We start from the raw sequence: 22,500 nt of genomic DNA, 5'->3' as shown, positions 1-22,500 counted from the left end.
CTTTGTTTTTTATAAAGACAGCAGATTTCTTAGCTCCAAAGTTATCTGTTATTTTGCGAAAGTTAACAAGAAGAGGAGCTTTTAGCACTTGTTGGAGAATTGGTAATGTTACTCCTCTATGTAAATGTGTTTGTGGTAGCTCAAGTCCCACTGATTACCGCCCAATTTCCATAATTCCCATATTATCTAAAGTTTTTGAACATCTTCTGGCAAAACGTCTAAATATGTTTGAAAAAGGTAATCATCTATTCCCTAGTTTACAATTTGGTTTTCATAAAGGCCTTGGAGCTTGTGATGCCCTTCTTACAATCTCCAATGCAGTACAGAAATCTCTTGATTGTGGTCGGGAAGTTCGTATGATTGGCCTTGATTTTAGTGCTGCCTTTGACCGTGTTAATCATGAGGCCCTTGTTTTCAAACTGAAACAGTTGGGAGTGGGTGGGTCGTTTCTTAGCATTATTATTGATTTTTTAAGTAGTAGATCTCAAAGAGTTGTTGTTGATGGGCACCATAGTGAGTATAGGAATGTGATATCCGGTGTTCCACAGGGTAGTGTTCTTGGCCCATTACTTTTCATACTATATACACATGACATGTGATTTGGCCTAGAAAATAAGCTTGTTGCATCTCAGTACCGGATCTCAGTATTGATAATGTTTCTTTAAATTTGTATGACTCTTTCAAAATTTTAGGTGTGATTCTCGACAGCAAATTTACATTTGAAAAACATATAAGGTCTGTGTCTTCTTCAATTGCACAAAAAATTGGCTTATTGAGAAAGTCTTTAAAGATATTCGGTGATCAATCTATTCTGAAGAAGTGTTTTAATTCTTTTATTCTACCTTGTTTTGAGTATTGTTCTCCTGTCTGGTTTCAGCTGCTGATTCTCATCTTAATTTGTTGGACAGAAACTAACGGTCTATTAAATTCCTTATTCCTGATCTAGATATTAATCTCTGGCACCGTCGTTCAATTTTTCATAACTCTGACCATCCTTTACATTCAGATCTCCCTGGACAATTCTATCCTGTTCGTAATACTAGGCAGGCAGGTAATTCTAATAGCCAGGCCTTCTCCATCATAAGACTCAATACTACGCAGTACTCTAGAAGTTTTATTCCAGCTGTTACCAAGTTGTGGATGATCTTCCTAATCGGGTTGTTGAATCAGTAGAACTTCAAAAGTTCAAAGTTGGAGCAAATTCTTTTTTGTTGACCAGGCGGACATGAATCTTTTTATAGTTTATATATGACATATTTGTTTTTGACGTTGTTAATAGTTTATATATGACATATCTCTTTTGACATTACTTGTTTTAGAATGATTTATTGTTAATTTGTTCTCTTCAGTTATTTATTTCCTTATTTCCTTTCCTCACTGGGCTATTTTTCCCTATTGGAGCCCCTGGGCTTATAGCATCTTGCTTTTCCAATTAGGTTTGTAGCTTGGATAGTAATAATAATAATAATAATAATAATAATATATACATATATACACATATATATACATTTATATATACTATATATACATACATATATATATATATATATATATATATATATATATATATATATATATATATATATATATATGTACTATATATATATATATACAATTATATACTTCTGTGTGTGAGTATACACATACATACACACATATATATGTATATATATATATATATATATATATATATATATATATATATATATATGTTATTATTTGCTAAGCTATATGCACACACACACACACACACACATACATACACACACATATATATATATATATATATATATATATATATATATATATATATACATATATACATATGTGTGTGTATCTGTCTGTGTAGTGTAATACTTCACTAGCAAATTTCTTCAACTAAATCCGATCCCAGACTATCACTTGAACGTTCACCTCACTGTAAAGGTATACCGGGATATGAAAAGGAAAACCAGAGTATATATTCATATGTCTTTCCGACCGATTATGGTTTTCCCGTCTAAGTCCAAATGAGAAAGCAGTTTAGCAGAACGAAGCAATCATTTGCTGGAGGTTTGTTGCAGAAGAAATCTATTTGCATTTTCAGTCTTTTCCTTCTCTTGTTTTTTTTTGGGGGGGAGGGAGGAAAGTTTGACCTATCATATGTTCGAGTCTAACTTTGCGTTTACTTTTTTAAATGTTGTATATATGAATATATATATATATATATATATATATATATATATATATATATATATATGTATATATATATATATATATATATATATATATATATATATATGTGTGTGTGTATATATATAAAGGGTCCCTAGAGATTACAAAAGAAGCTGGTGTGGACTGGCATAGAAAGACCATACACAGACACAAATGGAAGGATATATCTGAGGCCTTTGTTCTGCAATATATAGTACGGATGATTATATATATATATATATATATATATATATATATATGCATATATATACATATATATATACAGTACATGCATATATATATATATATATATATATATATATATATATATATATATATATATATATATATACATATACATATTTAAAGTGGTTATGCTAACGACACTCAGTCCAACAGATTGAAACCGTTTTTGTTTCATCCTGGTAGACAAATGGAATGTTTCAGTTTAAATATTTTTTTAGAGTAATATGAGTAAATAAGAGCTATTTTCTTTCTTAAATAACTTATAACGAAAATCTAATCACCTTTAATCATTATTATTCGTTATTGTTTTCAAAAGATTCTTGTGATGTTCCACAGAATGACACTTTTTTTTTCTTTTTCTTTCTCTCTGATTTTAAACTTTGAACAAGATTATTTTGAACCTATATGATTTTTGTACAAATTTTGCCAAAAGATTTATTGTAATTGTAACAATTTGGAAATTACTTTTCAAACTGAATTTAATGAATATGCATTAAACAAACAAAACCGATGTAGTTAACCTTTTAGTAAACTCTTCAAAGGTTTTGAAATAGGTCGTTTCACGTCTCTGAGGATCTGCAGCTTTGATCTCTGCTACACCTTGATTACTTCAGAGATAGATGGTAATATAGTTTCCCTTTAACAAATATAGTGTTGTTAATTACTAGCCTTAAAAGAAGTCCTTTACCAATCTTCAAATATATTAATAATCGGTCACTATTCACCATGTTCGTGTACTTGTTTGTATCACAATAAACGAGGAAAAGGATCTTGAACTTGAATCGTAACATCACTAAATAGGGCAGTTAACCATTTGCTAAAATTGGTACCGAATCATTTTTATTCAAGCTGAGGGAAATGTATTGTTCATTACTGTTTTTCATCACCACCAATTTGCTATTCTTATCTCCAGCCACATTTGGAATTTATTCATATGTCTTTTATCATTAATAATCAATTACATTTCCCATACATATCATGTCATGCTATCAATGTATGCACATTAATATCTGATTAAAATTAAATACATTAAACATGTAATTCGTTTAATTTTATACCCCAAAACAGAACGAATTTTTCGTATTTTGAGAATAACATTCTCATACGTATGGAAGTTATTTCAACAATTATCAAATGGATTTCAGCTCACCAAATACAGCAGTATTTGGTTTCATTTCACAATGTAAAACAGTGTTTGGTTTTATTTCACTAAGTACAGCAGAATTTGGCTTCAGTTCATGAAGTAGAGCAATATTTGGTTTCATTTCACAGAGTACAACAGTATTTGGTTTCATTTCAACAAGTACAGCGGTATTTGGTTTCAGTTCACTAATTAGAGCAGTATCTGCTTGCATTTCACTAAGTAGAGCATTATTTAATTTCAATTCACCAAGTAAAGCAGTATTGGTTTCAATCCACGAAGTAAAGCAGTATTTGGTTTCAGTTCACCCAGAAGAGCAGTATTTGGTTTCAGTTCACCAATTAGAGCAGTATCTGGTTGCATTTCACTAAATAGAGCAGTATTTAGTTCCAGTTCACCAGGTAGAGCAGTATTTTTTTTCAGTTCACCAAGTAGAGCAGTATTTGGTTTCATTTCACCAAGTAGAACAGTATTTAGTTTCCTTTCACCAAGTAGAGCAGTATTTTGTTTCATTTCAGCAAGTAGAATAGTATATGGTATAATTTCACCCAGTAGAGCAGTATTTAGTTTCAGTTTACCAAAAAGAGCAGCATTTGATTTCAATTCACCAAATAGAGCAGTATTTAGTTTCAATTTAGCAAGTAGAGCAGCATTAGTTTCAATCCAAGAAGTAAATCAATATTTTGTTTTAGTTCACCAAGTACAGCCATATCTGGTTTTAGTTCACCAAGTGGAGCACTATATGGTTTAATTTCTCCCAGTAGAGCAGTATTTGGTTTCATTTCACCAAGTGGAGCACTATATGGTTGCATTTCACTAAGTAAAGAAGTATTTGGTTTCAATTCACCAAGTGAAGCACCATATGTTTTCATTTCACCAAGTGGAGCACTATATGGTTTCATTTCACCAAGTATATCAGTCTTTGGTTCCTGTGAAAGTATAAAGCAACGTAATATTTCCCGGTACTCGCAAAGTATCCCCGAACCTGTAATGTACCAAGGAGGAATCTGGGCCACTCAAATTGGGACATCGAGTGTCTGACCTCGCCTGAAACCCAGGCCAATACACCATATATACAAGAAACACTATGCACAAAGAGAAAACAATTTTCCGCAGATCGAGTTAAAAAAAAAATGTAGTAGATTAAAGGATTACATCCCTTGTCCTCGAGGTGGGGGGGGGGCGGGTAGGACAAATGGACCACATTTTTTGGGAACCTTACCAAAAAAAAAAAAAAAAAAACCGAAAATAGAGTTAGGAGAAATCTAACGAAAGAAAAGAGATTGAGGATCATTGCAGGTTTATAGGCTTGGAAAGCCATATGTCCTTTCAGGGATTATAATAATAATTATTATTATTATTATTATTATTATTATTATTGCTGTTGTTGTTGTTGTTGTTGTTGTTGTTGTTATTATTATTATTATTATTATTATTATTATTATTGTTGTTGTTGTTATTATTATTATTATTGTTATTATTATTATTATTATTATTATTATTATTATTATTATTATTAGCTAAGCTACAACCCTAGCTGGAAAAGCAAGATGCTATAAACCGGAGGGCTCCAAAGAGGGAAAATAGCCCAGTGAGGAAAGGAACCAAGGAAGTAAATACACTGCAAAAAAAGTGATGAACTATTAAAATGAAGTATATTAAGAACAATAACATTTAAATAGATCTTTCATATTGAGGATTCAGTTTGAAGTAATTGAATAATTGAATAATTAAGTAATGGTTCTCTAATCAAAAGGTAATTAGCTCGACAAAAAGGAATTATAGAATCTCACTTCAAAGTGTATTTCGTTTATAGCACACTATCTAGCTATGGATAAATGATCTAAATCCTATATATACAATATAAACAATCAATTATGTGTGATCTGAATCTAACTGAAAAAAAAAATATAATTTATGATCAACCTTAACTTGATATGAAAGAGATAAGTTAGTTTTATCCGCTACTGTTGAGAATCAATACCTATTTAGTTTCCAAAAATTATAAGCAGTATAATTTCCTTCATATATATCAGTCCATTAAACAGAATATAAACAAAAATTTAAGATAAAATGAAAATGAAATACCCATATATAATAATTAAATTCGCATAAAAAATCACTAACTCTCAAATTTCGTCTCAAATTCTCATATTAATGAAAACCATTCCAAATTTCAACGCCATGTCCGCGAAAGACGCAGGCTCACAACATGCGAGAGCAAACCGAATTAATATCCATCACTAATACTGATTTAATCAATTTGTTATTCCCAAATACGCGAGCTCTCCCGCCATTGCATCATCCGTGTTATTGGTTTCCTCTGAGTTCGTCCGGTGTGACGGTCTGAACTAACCCCCGGTCTCACAATACTCCTTTATAATCTGCGCATGCGCCAACATTACCGTTTGCCAGTGCATACGAGGTTGATGTTTTATTTTCCTGTAATGTTAGCGTGCGCAGCTCAACATTACCGCTTGCCAGTACATACGAGCTTGATGTTTTATTTTCATGCGAGCGAAGCGAGCTAATGGCGGAAAAGGACCATTATACAATGTCAAGGAGAATTCTGAGACCGGGGGATCGTTCAGACCGTGACACCGGATCTGATTCAATTAAAAAGCTTAGCTATTTAAGCTCTTCCAGATATATCATTTCGGCAGGCAGGAATCTCGCTAGGTCTTCCAGTCGTCAGTGGTTTAAGGGTTTAGAGGACGCTCATGAATTGCAGAGGCAAGGGACAGTGACATTATCCTATCAAGCCAGACAATGCTTTAAAGACTGATCAAATATACATATGATCACCGCCCAAGCCCCCTCTTCACCCAAGCTAGGACCAAGAAGGGCCAGGTAATGGTTGCTGATGATTCAGCAGATAGACCTATAGGCTCCCTCAAACCCCACATCCTTTCCTCACAAGAATGATGAGGTCATAGCGACCAAAGAAACTAACGAGTTACAGCAGGACTCGAACCCCAGTCTGGCGTTCACTAGTTAGGGACGTTACCACATCGGCCACTACAAGCTCAAACTAACTGATCTGTCTAAAATTTAGCATCTTGAGTTTAGGAATCGTTGATGTTTTATGTAGAATTAGTTTTTATTTATAATACATACACACAATGTTCTATGGTCTTGGGTAGTGCCATAGCCTCTGCACCATGGCCTTCCATTTTCTTAGGTTAGAGTTCTCAGGCACACTGTTCTATTTATTTCGTTATTTCCTTTCCTCACTAGGATATTTTCCCTGTTGAAGCCCTTGGGCTTATGGCATCCTGCTTTTCCAAATAGGGTTGTATCTTAACAAATAATAATAATAATGATGATGATAATAATAATAATAATAATAATAATAATAATAATAATAATAATAATAATAATAATAATAACTATGATAATAAAAATAATAGCAATAATAATAATAATAATAATAATAATAATAATAATAATAATAATGACGATAATAATAATAATAATAATAATAATAACAATAATAATAATAATAATAATAATAATAATAATAATAGGATTATCAAATGCTTACATTGCTAAGTACGAAGATCTCTCCTGCTATACGACCAAAACTCTAACCTCTGACCAGTGGTTACTTTTGTCAATAGAGATAGAATAGAACCAGCAAACTTATCCCCCCAAACGGCTATCTGAGATACCTGAGGGCAAATTCTTTTAGCGCAGCACTTTATATTGAAGTATGATATATATGTATACACAGTATGTATATATATATATATATATATATATATATAACGGATTTTGAGCGAAGCGAAAAATCTATTTTTGGGTGAGATGGCCATGTCGTCCTGATGGAAGTTCCTATAGGGTAGCTTCCTAGGGTATATTACAACTACGGCGATATTCCCAGAGAATTTACCTTAAGGTACCAGAATTCTAACTCCTGGAGCGAATATCCCTCGTGAAAGGGATATCGCGACATATCAGAGGACGTATTCTTGACACGCCACATGGCAATCTGCACCCCGAACAGAGATTTCGTATCGCAGGGGGCAATTGGCAAGAAACGAATTCGGGAAAGAAAAAGGGGGAGCCGCTCCCAAGGCTCCCTATCTCCCGTTTCGTAAGCGTGCCTGGCGCCAATCCTGGCGCCATCTGTATTCCTTGTAGCGTACACGAGGTGCTACAGATACTGTATGTAGGGAGGGGTCCTACAGCCCTTTCTTAGAAAGGCAAGGGCGGGTCCATCAGGACGACATGGCCATCTCACCCAAAAATAGATTTTTCGCTTCGCTCAAAATCCGTTTTTTGGGCTCAAGCCATGTCGTCCTGATGGAAGTATACCAGAGCATTACTGTATCTGTGGATTCTCAGAACGTGCTGTACTCCCCGGAGGTAATTTTTCCCGGTCAACTAGACCTAGAGACCTAAGATGTTACCGTTATACATCTTTTCAACTAACTATAAACCATGTTAGAGCTTCCTGCCCCCTACAGGGAAGAGTCCTACTAGACTCTGGAAAAGTCTCGAAGAGTACATATACCTATGTATGAATACCAGGCAAGCTAATATAGTGGTCTCACCCTATATTAAGTAAAGCATAGTTTGTAAAGAACCACTGCGTCAATATGAAATATCGACCAGTTATCCGCACAATACTTGTATTGGACAAAGGTTTATATCCGCATAGGAAGAAACTAGTAAAACCGCCCTCGTCCCTTTATGGGACGGAGTCCTCCCGTTAAGGGAATCATAAACCAATGCAACATAGCATGCATAAAGGAACAATTCTATTAGAATTATCCCAGATAAGGTACATAGAATAAATGCTCAATTATACCAATAAATTGACACAGGTGAAAGAGACGCAAGGTTCTCAAGAACAAGTTTATTGACAGACAATAAATAGACAGGTTAACAACAATTATATATATATATATATATATATATATATATATATATATATATATATATATATAAAAAGAGGATAACCCAAAACTTTAAGCATAAGTATGATAGTAAACAGAACTTGTTTATCTGAAAGAAAAAACATTAAATGCCACTTTTTTAAGATACCGAGGTATCAAGTCATAAAAGTCTGTATTACAAATCAATCACATTAGCGTTAGAAACGCTCGGCACACATGTCTGCACTTATGCTAAGTTCACCTTTGGAAATGGAACAGTCTATATGGGCAACTCGGTGCCCTCATTTAGTTTATAGTACAGTATGTAACTACACACTCACCCTGGAATTAATCGTCCCAATTAAAGCCACTGTTCCTCGCAGAGTTAAACAGTAGGGTTAACGACGCGACCCACTGCTACCACAGATCTCTTTAGTTCCTCTACTTGCTTCGCATAGTGGCGAAAGAACACTCTGGAAGACTTCCAGCCAGTGTATGAACGGAGATGTTCAAAATCCATACAATTAAAGAAATTTAAGGATGAGGCAACTTTCCTCGGATCATGACCTGCGGGTGTACTGTCAGGATCCGCTCTGCGAATATGTGATTTTCGCTCTGAGTTGATTCAGGGATAAATTTGAGCCTGATGTTTCTCCCCTGAATAGTTGACCACCCTTGAAGTCTGAAGTTCTACGAAGATAGACCTTTAGGCATTCTACTGGACATAGAGATGCATCTTCTTTCAGAGGGCAGATTCTCCAGGGACCCCACCTGTTGGTGGGTAACTCATTCTTGGCGAGAAACGTAGGATCCGGAAACAGGTTCAGTTCTCCCCCATCCAGGAACTGAACACGACCTGCCTCTCTCGAGAGGGCTACGATCTCACTAACCCTGGCCCCGGACGCGAGTGCAAATAGGAAAATAACTTTTTGTGTCAAATCCTTTAACGCACACTCTTCATTGCTCAACAGAGAAGCGAAATGAAGAACTTTGTCTAAAGACCATGAAATGGGCTTTGGAGGTGCTGAAGGTCTGAGCCTAGCGCAGGCTTTCGGAACTTTATTAAAGATCTCGTTACCTAGGTCGACCTGGAAGGCATATAGAATGGGTCTTGTCAAAGCAGACTTACACGCTGAAATCGTGTTAGCTGCCAACCCTTGACCATGGAGGTGGATGAAGAAAGATAAGCAGAAGTCTGTCGAGATCTCCTGCGGACTCTTCGCCTTGACAAAGGCCACCCATTTTCTCCAAGATGACTCATATTGCCTTCTAGTAGATTTGCACTTATATTCCTCTAGGAAGTCTATGCTGGCTTTCGAAATCCCGAAACGCTTTCTCACCGCTAGGGAGAGAAAATCATGAGCTGCAGGGTCCGGGTTTTCTGTAATGAAGCGCAGACAGTCGACTTCTGGACTCACTGGGTTAGAACTGGATGTGGTAGCGGCACAAACTTCAGCTGTAGTTCCAATGCCAATGGGAACCACACGCTGTTCGGCCACTTGTGGGCCACTATTGCCGCTACCCCCTTGAAGGATCTCAGTTTGTTGAGGACCCTCAACAGAAGGTTGTGAGGAGGGAACAGATAAATCCTGGACCCTCTGTTCCAGTCGAGGGACATCACGTCCACTGCTTCCGCTAAGGGGTCCTCGTACGGGGACACGTACAGGGGCAACTTCTTGTTATCTTTCGTCGCAAAGAGGTCTATCTGCAGTTCTGGGACTTGATTCAGAATGAAGGAGAATGATCCTGCGTCTAAGGACCATTCCGACTCTATCGGTGTGAACCTGGATAGAGCGTCCGCTGTCACGTTGCGGACTCCTTGAAGGTGAACTGCCGACAGGTACCACTTCTTCTTTTCCGCCAATCGGAAAATGGCCAACATCACCTGGTTGAGAGGTGGTGACCTCGACCCTTGTCGATTCAAGCATCTCACAACTACCTCGCTGTCCATCACCAACCTTATGTGGATCGAGTGACTTTCTTTAAGGTAAGGAGCACTGCCATAGCTTCTAGAAAGTTTATGTGAAAGGTCCTGAATAGCTTGGACCAAGTCCCCTGGACTTTTTTCCGATGAGAGTGACCTCCCCATCCCTCCTTTGAGGCGTCTGAGTGAATCGTCACCGACGGGGGAGGTGGCTGAAGAAGAACCGACTTCTTTAGATGTCTGGCTTGGGACCAAGGCCTGAGAAGAGTACGTAGCCGAAGCGGCACTGGTCTTCTCAGATCTCTTCGCGCGTTTGATGCATAACTTCTCCAAACTCCGGTTGCATCCTTTAGCTGTGCTCTTAGCACTGGGTCTGTCACCGAAGCAAACTGGAGAGAGCCCAGTACCCTCTCCTGTTCGCGTCTTGATATCCTTTCGGAATCTAGAAGTCTCTTGACAGAACCCGCTATCTCCTTCCTTTTCTTCGCCGGGATTGAGAAACGGTGTGACAAAAGGTCCCAGTGGATTCCCAGCCACTGGAACTTTTGAGATGGAGAAAGTCGAGACTTTTTTCTGTTGATCTTGAAGCCTAGGTACTCTAGGAACTGGATCACTTGACTGGAAGCTTGCAAGCATTCTGTCTCGGATGCTGCCCACACCAGCCAGTCGTCCAGGTAGGCTACTACCTGAATTCCCTTTAGGCGTAATTGTTTGAGAGCTGCGCTCGCAAGCTTCGTGAAAATCCTTGGGTTAGCCCGAATGGCATGGCTCTGAAGGCGTATAGTCTTCGTTGTAGCCTGAACCCTAGGTAGGGGGAGAGTCGACGGCTGATTGGGATGTGCCAATAGGCGTCTGACAAGTCTATAGAGACGGAGTATGCCCTCTTGGGCAGTAAGGTCCTTATGTGTTGTAGTGTAAGCATTTTGAATTTGCAATTCACTATGAACTTGTTGAGTGGCGACAAGTCCAGAATGACTCTGAGCTTTTCCGAGTCTTCCTTGCGAACACAAAACAGCCTCCCTTACTAATTTGATGGACTTCACCTTTCGGATCACATTTTTCTCCAACAGTTCTTGAACGTACTCCTCCAGAACGGGGGTGGAGTGTTGGAAAAACCGAAGGCATGGGGGTGGAGTGCTGTACCAGCTCCAGCCCAGTCCATTCTTGAGTAGGCTGTGGGCCCAGGGATCGAAGGTCCATCGATCCCAAAATTTCAGAAGTCTCCCTCCTACCGGTATCATTTCACTTGGACTGCCGTCCTGAGGTCTTGCCTCCCTGACCACGACCACCCCTGAATCCCCTTTCCCTTGAGGGGCGCCTAGACGAGCCTCTGGCTGCTCCTCTAGGCTTTGCTCGAAAGGAAGAAGACTGCCCTTCGAACGTTGGGGTGAATGCCGTGGACTGTGTCGACACAGCCTGGGGTACCCACTGAAAAGTGGTCGGGGTTTGTGCCACCATCTGGGGCACTGGAGGCAATGGCAATTGCAGTTGCTGTTGCTGTCTAAAGGGCTTGGCTGGCCGAGACGGTAGCCTAGTCCTCATAGTCTTCCTCTTTGGTTGAGGACCCTCATCCGGGGAAGACTTTCTTTTGATAGCCAGGCCCCACTTCTGGAGAAGGTTTCTATTCTCCAAGGCGGCCTTATCAACAACTTCTTTGACCAAATCGGTAGGGAAAAGGTCTTTTCCCCAAATGTTGGAGGAGATTAATTTCCTTGGCTCGTGCCTCACCGTAGCCGCGGTGAACACGAACTCCCTGCAAGCTCTCCTCGCCTTGTCGAAGCCATAAAGGTCCTTCGTCACTGTGGCCAGATGAGTCTTAGCCACCACCATGAACATTTCATGGACCTTGGGGTCACTTGCCATCGTCTCAAGAGTAGTCTGAAGAGACATTGAGGCAGCCGGTCTTTCTTTTGTCTCGAACTCTCTTCGCAAAAGAAAGTCAGACAGCTTGGGGAGGTCCTCGCCGAACTGCCGTCCGGCAATATCAGCCTCCAACTTTCCAACTGAGAACGTAAGATGGACGTCCTTCCAGTCTTTGTGGTCCATAGGCAGGGCCAGCGACAAGGGTTTACACTCCTCCAGGGAGGGGCAAGGCTTGCCGGCCTCGACTGCTTTTAGTACAGCCGCAAACCCTTTCTGTAAAAAGTGGAAAGCTCTAGCAGGAGAGGACACAAAGGAAGGGAGCTTCTTGCTCAATGCAGCTACCTTTGAGTTAGAGAACCCCCTCTCTTTCATCGAGGATGAAAGTAGAGCTTGAGCCTTAGCATGGTCCATCACTATGACCTCCTTCGGCTCTGTCTCCTCCTTTGAAGCTGGTTCCTTCCTCAGCCGTACATAACAGTCCGGATATGATGCCTTGCTGGGCCAGAATTCCACCTCCTCTAGGGGAACTGAGCCCAGCTTATCCGAGATGACGATCTTTCCAGTCGTCATCGGCATGTGCTCAGCATACCTCCATGGGTTAGCATCTGAGCACAAGGGAAGGTCTTTCACATTGAGCCTTTTCTGGGGCCCATGTGATTCTGCAAGGCACTGCATCCGCAGTTCCATAGCAGCAGCCTTCTCCTGATTCTCCTTCTGCATTTGTTGGATCATTCCAACAATAGAAGAGAGGGCCTGTCCCAGCTCTACTGGGAGACCGGCCGATGTTGAGGGAATAGGCTCCGGAATCTGAACCGGAGTAGCCGACACCTCGTCGACCTCTTCCTCTACGACGTCTGGGGCTTGAACTTCATCCTGGCCTTCTGCCAGGAGGTCTTCCTCCAAACGCTCGTCCACGTCAGACATCCTGTCATCTAACTGGATGTCTTGCATCGCGACCGCGACTTCAGCATCCACCTGGATCTGACTTTGGGGGATCTCCTCTTGAGGCTGGGGAATCACTGCATCAGTTGATGCCTTAGGGAAAAGATACGCCCTCATCTTCTCACTTGGAAGATAAGAGCCAGAGGTGTTCTTTTGGAAGCCCCTTACCCAGGTACGAAGCTTCTCCCTTGCTATATCCCTTGATTCCGCCGTCCTAGGGGAAACAAAGGCCTCAGTAATCAGGTTAGTGCACACAGTACATACCTGAGGGTCCCAATACTGGAGATCATCCTTGGAGACAGCGCATGCTGCGTGTCTCCTACAAAAATCATGTCCGCAGAGGTTCTTGCTGCGGACATTGCAGAAAACACTTCCGCACTTCGGAGGGTCCTCCTGTAAAGAGAAGAAATTTCCATGAGTATCAAGTGAACTATGTATCACTGGATATGCATAGTATAGCATAACAATTCAGAAAGGAAAGACACACACTTGTGTTTCCCTCACAACCCATTGTTGCAGCCTTCCAGATAATAAAATCAAATGGTTAATCTCTTCTAGAGTAACCAATGCAAAGTTTCCAGAAGAAACAGGTGGAGCTCACACCTAAGCAATGATTTTAAAATCCTGGATAATAGACAGGTAAGAACTCACTTTCCTATCTGTATGGCAACAGCAAAGGGCTGTGCAAGAAAACACAAAAGTGTTAGAACACACAGTGCTGTACCCAAACCCATACTATAGTTTTCTTCTTACAGTATATGTTATACTGAAGAATACTGGTACAGTATAGGAGGTTATGTGCCGGCCGGCAACACACCATAACTAGCTTTAAAGTATACTACTTAACAGCTATAAGGCGGCAGAACGCTGGTTCAAATGCATGTGCCGGCCGGCAACAGCCAATGTCGGCCAGCAATGACTGCCGGCCGGCAACTACACAAGGTAGTACCCGGCTGACGGCCACACTCTTGGTGACCGGCAGACAAGGGCTGACATTAGCCGGCCGGCAAAGGTACAGGACCGATGCCAGCCGGCAGCAAAAGAACCAGAGGACTACAACCGCCCGGCTGCCGGCCTCATAGGCCGGCAGCCGGGTCGGGTACAGCACTAGAAGAAAAACAGAATGGATGCCGGGTTAAGAGTGTACACTACCTCCAAGCCCGGCAATCCGAAAGAGTGCATATAAGGAAGGGGAGAATCTAATTCAGGCTTCCTGACCAATGCCGTCCGACTCTGCAGGTCGGCATGGATGAGGGACCAAGGGAGGTCCGGGCAGCACTCAAAACAGAAGACCCTTGCCGGCCGGCAGCTCTGCCGGCCGGCAAGGGACTGAGTCAATTCCACATCCTAACCTATTCTAGGTCCAGATGTAGAATGACGTACAGTACTGTAATGGCTAGGCCATTACGGAGATAGAGGGGGAAGGGACAAAAGAGGGTCCTACCAACCTTGCTTTAGTGACGGATCACCCGCAGCCAAGAAACTCATCTTAGCCTAAGGGAGATCCAAGGGGGGAGGCCAGCAATACTTGCCAGCTCCCAGAGCACCAAAGCAAGGAAGGTGTTGCTACTCCCAGGGAAAGAAACTTATCCTCCCCGAGAACAGCAACAAGGACTAGTCTGGTAGATCACAAAAGAAGGAATCATATCGTACAGAAACCTTCGGTAGTGACCTAAGGAGGCTAAGCCACCTCTGTCCGTGTCAGGCCAGCGAGGGAGACTCTACCCCAAGCCAGACAAACACAGACTCAGACTAAAAAACTCTGTTGTTCTGTCCCTCTTTGAACCAGACTTACTGGAACAGGAAGGTACAGTAACACCCCAGTATAGTTTTATCGAAAATTAATTCAGATAAACCACTTAGGGATAAGCCCAAGGCTTAAACAGAGGGAAAGGGATTGCATACCTTCTCCGAAGAAAAGAAAGCAACCGGGGAGTATGAGAAAGTATACTAAGGCTCCATAAGCAACTTAGCCTAGGCACCAAGAGAATCGATTACCTAAATCACCGAAACTCACTCGTATACTATCTTGGAAATATTCCACACAATCTTAAATGTATAAAACATAGCCTAAAGCTTCAATAAAATTTTAATACACTTGGAAAAACCAAAATCATGCATGAAGTACTAGGACCAAACGACTAGGCTACATGGCCTAGCGTAGGCCAGAATGGCGAATACTTCGCCAAAATAATACTAAGCACGAAAGGAAATCCTATGTAATGCTAAATAGCTAAAATTTATTAAAACAAAACAACCGGGAATGTCGCTCTTACTAACTAAACTTATACCTAGCGAGCGACAGCGTCCATGACGCCTCCGGTAGGCTACGGCTCTTGTAACAAAGATTAATCCTATTAATCACTCAAAAATTTACCAAGAGCCTACATTTATACATAAAAGACATGGTACTCAACTTATCAGAGGCCGACGAAGTTGGAGAAGCCATGAAAAGCAGAATAAATCCAAGATTTGCGAGAAACACAGGAAAAAACACCGAGTTGTTAAGCTACGCAAAAAGGAATACAGATGGCGCCAGGATTGGCGCCAGGCACGCTTACGAAACGGGAGATAGGGAGCCTTGGGAGTGGCTCCCCCTTTTTCTTTCCCGAATTCGTTTCTTGCCAATTGCCCCCTGCGATACGAAATCTCTGTTCGGGGTGCAGATTGCCATGTGGCGTGTCAAGAATACGTCCTCTGATATGTCGCGAAATCCCTTTCACGAGGGATATTCGCTCCAGGAGTTAGAATTCTGGTGCCTTAAGGTAAATTCTCTGGGAATATCGCCGTAGTTGTAATATACCCTAGGAAGCTACCGTATAGGAACTTCCATCAGGACGACATGGCTTGAGCCCCCCAAAAAAAAAATATATATATATATATATATATATATATATATATATATATATATATATATATATATATATAGATATATATATATATACTATATATATATATATATATATATAGATAGATAGATAATAGATGGATAGATAGGTAGATAGATATGTATATATATGAAATGATATATATATATATATATATATATATATATATATATAAATATATATGATATATAAATATATATATATATATATATATATATATATATATATATAGTACATATACATATATATATAATATATATGTATATATATATATATTTGTATATATATATTTCATATATATATATATATATACAGTATATATAAAATAGAGAATATATTAGTGGCGACCAAAAATCGAAGACAGCATCTGAGGTCCAGATAGTTTTCAGGTTAACAGGAAAACTGCATTTATGTGTCTCCATTTATTATTTCACGTCGACACGTGTTTCGAGTCGCCTTTTTTTTTCTTTCTTTCCGTGTCGCTTCATCACGACTACGTGAATTTATGAATGGAGAAATGTAAATGCAGTTTTCCTGTTCACCTGAAAGCCATCTGGAGCTCAGATTTTGTTGTGGAGAGATGCTGTCTTCGATTCGTGGACGCCACTAAGATATTATGTGTTCAATACGCACACATATTACATATATATATATATATATATATATATATATATATATATATATACATATATATAAATATATATATGTATGTATGTATATCTATATATATATACATATATATATATATATATATATATATATATATATATATATATATATATATATGTATATCTATATATATATATATAGATATACATATATTATATATATAATATATATATATATATTTATATATATATACATATATATATATATATATATATATATATATATATATATATGTATATATATATATATATATATATATATATATATATATATATATATATGTATATAAACAGGCTACCATTAAAAAAGCTAAAAATTATACAGTATATATATATATATATATATATATATATATATATATATATATATATAAAATAACAGGCTACAATAAACATGTTAAAGGATAGATATATAAAAGGACAAATGAAGACATGAAAGCCAATAAATAAAATTCCATGAAATTGATAAAGCAAATAGAAAGAACAACCAAAACACTAACAAAAAACAAAGGTTTTACACAAGAAAAGAGTAAATAATAATGAAAGCAAAGCAATAACTGAAGCTAGAGGTATCAGGTTATAAATAATCGCTTACGAAATAGGTTTTCGAAGCCTGAAACCTTTATAGTCAATTCATTTTAGTGAGGCAGATTTACACCGACTTGCAAGGGTGCCCTTTTAGCTAGGAAAAGTTTCCTGATCGCTGATTGGTTGGACGAGATAATTCTAACCAATCAGATAGCAGGGAACTTTTCCGAGCTAAAAGGACACCGCTGCGGGTCAGTGCCAATGAGCCCCATTAAAATAAATTGAGTATAGTAACTCTCAGTAAGAAAATCTAAGTGACTGGATCCCCCATGGATTCAAGGACATCTCTATCTCCCTAATTTGACATAGTCCGATTTGGACCTGTAATAAGAAAAAGTAAATTTCTCTATGACCAAAGAGGAACTGTGCTCATTTTCCCTTTGCCTACACATACACCAAATAGTCTGGCCTATTCTTTACAGATTCTCCTCTGTCCTCATACATCTGACAACATTGAGACTACCAAACATTTCTCCCACACATAAGGGGTTACTGCACTGTAATTGTTCATTGGCCACTTTCTTTTTGGTAAGGGTAGAAGAAACTCTAGCTATGGTAAGCAGATCTTCTAGGACACTCCAAACTCAAACCATTGTTCTCCAGTCTTGGGTACTGCCATAGCCTCTGTACCATGGTCTTCCACTGTCTTGGGTTAGAGTTCTCCTCCTTGAGGGTACACTCGGGCACACTATTCTATTTTATTTCTATTCCTCTTGTTTTGTTAAAGTTTTTATAGTTTATATAGGAAATATTTCATTTTCCTTGTTGGCTTTCCTCACTCGGTTATTTTCCTTGTTATAGCATCGTATTTTTTCAAATAGGGTTGTAGCTTAGCAAGCAATAATAATAATAATAATAGGGAGGCGTTGTCTGCTTTGCGGCGTCCCACAACTGTGCTTTGGACGCCAGCCTGGGTCGTCATGCAGCCACTTTCACAAGATTATGCCACTTACGGGCTGCCTTAGTGCAAGAGGCCGTGGTTCCCTTCTTTATAAGGGAGGCCAATCGTCAAGCAAGCAAGCAAGCAAGGACATCTCTGACCAAGTGTCAAGGAAGTCTCCAGTGAAGAAGGCAGAATGTTAAAGCAGTTGTGCGTAGAAGGAAAGTAAGAAAGCTTTCGTGTTTATTCGTTTTTTTCTCTCTTTTTTTTCCGTACTCATCAGTTTGTACATTTTTTATTCTCTCTTCTTCTTTTTTTTTTTTTTGTATTTACTTGGATGTTCAAGGATTGGGTTAATCGATCTTTTTTTATTCTTGGCCATTAAGTATCTTAGGAACTTTTATGGATATTAAAGTAGTTTTGTTATTATTTGCTACTCTTTGTGCATGTTCTCTATCGTGTTATTTAGCAATAACAACAACAAAGACAATAGCAACAACAACAACAACGACAACAACGAGAATTATAATCAAACAAAACCATGTACGACAACAACAACAACAACAAACAATAATAATAATAATAATAATAATAATAATAATAATAATAATAATAATAACTATTTGGAAGAGAACGAGAAAAATCTTCTACTATTCATCAGATCAACCCCATATGAGTTTATGTTTTAATGAAATGTAAACTGGCAGTCAATTAAAGTCATATTTACCAATGGATTCCATCTAGATATAGATGAAGAAACTAAACAAGAATCTTTCCCATCACAGCTAATGTTTGATAGAGCATAATTCTCTTTAAATAAAGGTCATTTTTTTTATATACATTTTAAATAGACTATTTGCATTTATTATCAGCCCAGTTCACAAGATTGTTGGAGGGTACACTCGGGCACACTGTTCTATCTTATATCTTATTTTTCTTCCTCTTGTTTTTTTTTTCTTTTTTTTTAGTGATTATAAAGTAATATTTATTTTAATATTGTTGCTCTTAGAATATTCTATTTTTCCTTGTTTTCTTTCCTCACTGAGCTATTTTTTCTTTTGGAGCCCCTGGGCTTATAGCATCCTGATTTTCCAGCTAGGGTTGTAGCTTAGCAAGTAATGATAATAATAATAATAATAATAATAATAATAATAATAATAATAATAATAATGTATTTTCAATTAATGTTCTTCTATTTAGTATCATTTCAACTTATGATTAAATTCAGTGTTTTAAAAGCATCTGCATTTAGGAAAATGTGACATTAAAGAATTATTTTCAAACATTTTTACGAGATTGTATAACTACACTGTCAGAAAAAACCGTAATTTTAATCGGAAATTCTCCGTAAAAATATACTTTTCTCAACCGTATTTCAGTAAAATACAGGCGACCGTAATTTCGCCTTACTTTGTTATTATCTTTTACGGGTTAATGATCGCAATATCACCCCTTTACGTCAATTAACCGTTTTTAAACCAGTAAAAAATCCTGGAATGAATGTTGCCACACTTTTACGGTTTTTTTTAATACAATTTCTTAAGTGTATTTTGAATTAAATAAGCCATTGAATAAGGTGAGATACGTACAGACAGACAGACAAGTAGATCATAAATATATAGGTTAGATCCATTTCCTTAAAGTTTTACTATTTTGCTTCATAAAGAGATGTTATCTTGGCATAACTGACCTTAATGATTATCTTTACATGTTTTTATCTTTCGTTGTTGAGAAACAGGAATAAGAGGAATAATAATATATTATTTTAGGATTTCTAAAATATCCATTTGATTCTTTGCTTTATATTCATATAACTGCTTCACTTGGTATCCGTGCTGGACACAAAATATTGTAATCTATTGTTGCTTTTACCCTGTCGTCTGTTGGCAAGAAGTTGTGTTTTCGCCCATGTTTGTCTGTTTGTTTGTTTATCTGTTTTTCTGTTTGTTTGCTTGTGAACAACTTCCTGGCCACAATTTTACTCATTAAGCAGTGAATCTTCCAAGGATTAATTGTTATGTTGAGACGTGGAAGTGATTTAATTTTGAAAGTCCTAGGTCAAAGGTCAATGTCAAGGTCTAGCTAAAGGTCGACCGAATTAACCCTAACCTTAACCCCAAGTTTGCACTTCAAATACGCCTACGGTTTAAATCGATTCTGGGGAAGGCAAGCTGGTTTCGAGATTTAAGCGGCCGTGGAGGAGGTCTGCACTCTCAGATTGCTTTTCTAGTCTACTGAGTGTCCCTCTAGTTTTTATTAAATTAAATCAGTTTCTTGAGCAATTTTCCTCAAGAACTAATATTTAAGTATAAAGTAAAATAATCCCTACTTTGAGAGGCGAATATTAATATGTAAATATGCACCAACTTCTTAAGTAAATGCACTGCAAAACTAGTTAACTTTATCCCCTTCGTTTCATGAATAAGAACAACGTTAAAGATCTTACTCGCTGATGTAATCCAATGATAAAAGTTTACCCAATATTTTTTTTTAATATTATTTTCTCGCGTTACGGGTCAGATGTGAATCAGAGCATTAGAAACACTCAATAATTAAAATATTGCTTCCTTGACTTTATATGTCTAAGGCTTATAAAAGCCTGAGATTTTAACTATTATTATTATTATTATTATTATTATTATTATTATTATTATTATTATTATTATTATTATTATTATTATTACAAGCTAAGCTACAAGCCTAGTTTGGAAAGCTAGATGCTATCAAACCAAGGGCTCCAACAGGGAAAAAAGCCCACTGAAGAAAGGAAACAAGGATATAAATAAACTACAATAGGAGTAATAAATATTCGAAATTAAATATTTCAAGAACAGTAAGAACATTAAATTATGTCTTTCGTGTGTAAATTATATCAACTTAAAAAAAAAACAAGAAGAGAAATAAAGATGGAAATAAGATAGAAAAGCGCGCCCGAGTGTATCCTCCAGCCAGAGAACTTTACTACATGACAGTGGAAGGCCATGATCCAGAGACTATGGAACTAACCAAGATATTCAGATTCTCATAAACGAAACGCCATTTCTATAAATCAAAAGTTGAATCTTAGTTTTTTCTATTACGAAATAATATCATACATCTAGTAGAATTATCAAATAGAGCCCTCAACCATTTTAAGCTTTGGAAAATGCCTGAAAAAAATTCCAAAATAATAAAAAAAAAAAAATCATGTTTTGAAATATCCCCATAGAGTAAAATTATATCCTTAACAGAAAACTCTTTAATGCCTTATCTCTATCAAATTGTAAGTTTTAATATCATATATAACAAAATCTATGAACTTACCAAAGATGATAGTGATCTTAATAAAAATTTAAAAATTTTATTATCAACCTTTGATATAAGAAGTTACATTCATAACCTATCTCCCATTTGCATCTTAAATTGTTACCAGTTATTGTAAAACGAATTTTCTTTACGGCCTTCTTGGAACCAGATGAAAGTTGAGGAAAGATTTTTATCAGATTTTCAAATTATCAAAAAAACGCAATATCTATAAATCAAAGGTTGGATTTTAGTTTTTACTATTTTCATCGATAACATACATCTACTACCATTATCTAATCGAGCCCTTAACCGTTTTAGGTTCTGAGAAATGCCTAAAAAATTCGAAAATAATTTTCCAAAAAAAAAAACCTGATATGTTGAAATATCCCTATAAAGATTATAATATTATATCCTTAACAGAAAACTCTAATATGCCTCATCTCTATCAAATTGTAAGTTTTAAAATTATATATAAAACAAAATCTATGAACTCCTCAAAGAGGATAGTGATCTAAATAAAAAAAGTAAAAATTTTATTTTTAACCTTGGATATAAGAAAAGTTATATTTATACCGTATCTCCCTCGACCAAGACTTGTAAACTAAATTATTACTTTATTGTAAAACCAATTTTCTTTACGGCCTTCTTGGAACCAGAGGAAAGTTGAGTAAAGATTTAGTAACAAGAAGCTATGAAATAACTGTCAGAAAGATTTGGGTACGCGCTAGTTTCATAAACTCACATTTTGCTGGTAATATGGCAAGATAAAAGATAAAGGCGTCGCCTAAGTTTATCGTCTGTTGTTGAGATGCGACATTATCTTGAATTGTTTAATGAAATATATACAAGCATTTTTATCTTCATGGTCATTTCCAAGATTGATATTCTTAAAGTTAGTGTATATCTTTTTATCGGATGATCAGGAATAAAACTTGTTTAGGAAGATATATATTCTTAAAGTTGATGTAAGACTCTTATTAGATGATCAAGAATAGGACCATT

General features: G+C 37.3%; 1 protein-coding gene across 1 annotated transcript in view; it reads right to left on the bottom strand.

The window, feature by feature from the left end:
* Window positions 1-22,500, bottom strand: part of LOC137660064 (aggrecan core protein-like) — a 58,257-nt gene that overhangs the window by 6,935 nt on the left and 28,822 nt on the right. The window contains exons 2-3 of the mRNA XM_068394787.1: window positions 4,278-4,509; window positions 3,590-3,784 (exon numbers count right to left, since the gene is read on the bottom strand). Coding sequence (XP_068250888.1) covers window positions 3,590-3,784; window positions 4,278-4,509 — 427 coding nt within the window. The remainder of the gene's footprint in view (window positions 1-3,589; window positions 3,785-4,277; window positions 4,510-22,500) is intronic.

This window comes from Palaemon carinicauda, chromosome 20 (genome assembly GCF_036898095.1).
Source record: "Palaemon carinicauda isolate YSFRI2023 chromosome 20, ASM3689809v2, whole genome shotgun sequence".
Lineage (NCBI taxonomy): Eukaryota > Metazoa > Arthropoda > Malacostraca > Decapoda > Palaemonidae > Palaemon > Palaemon carinicauda.
Note: the sequence above shows the minus strand (reverse complement) of the source record. Positions and strands in the feature narration are given on the sequence as shown.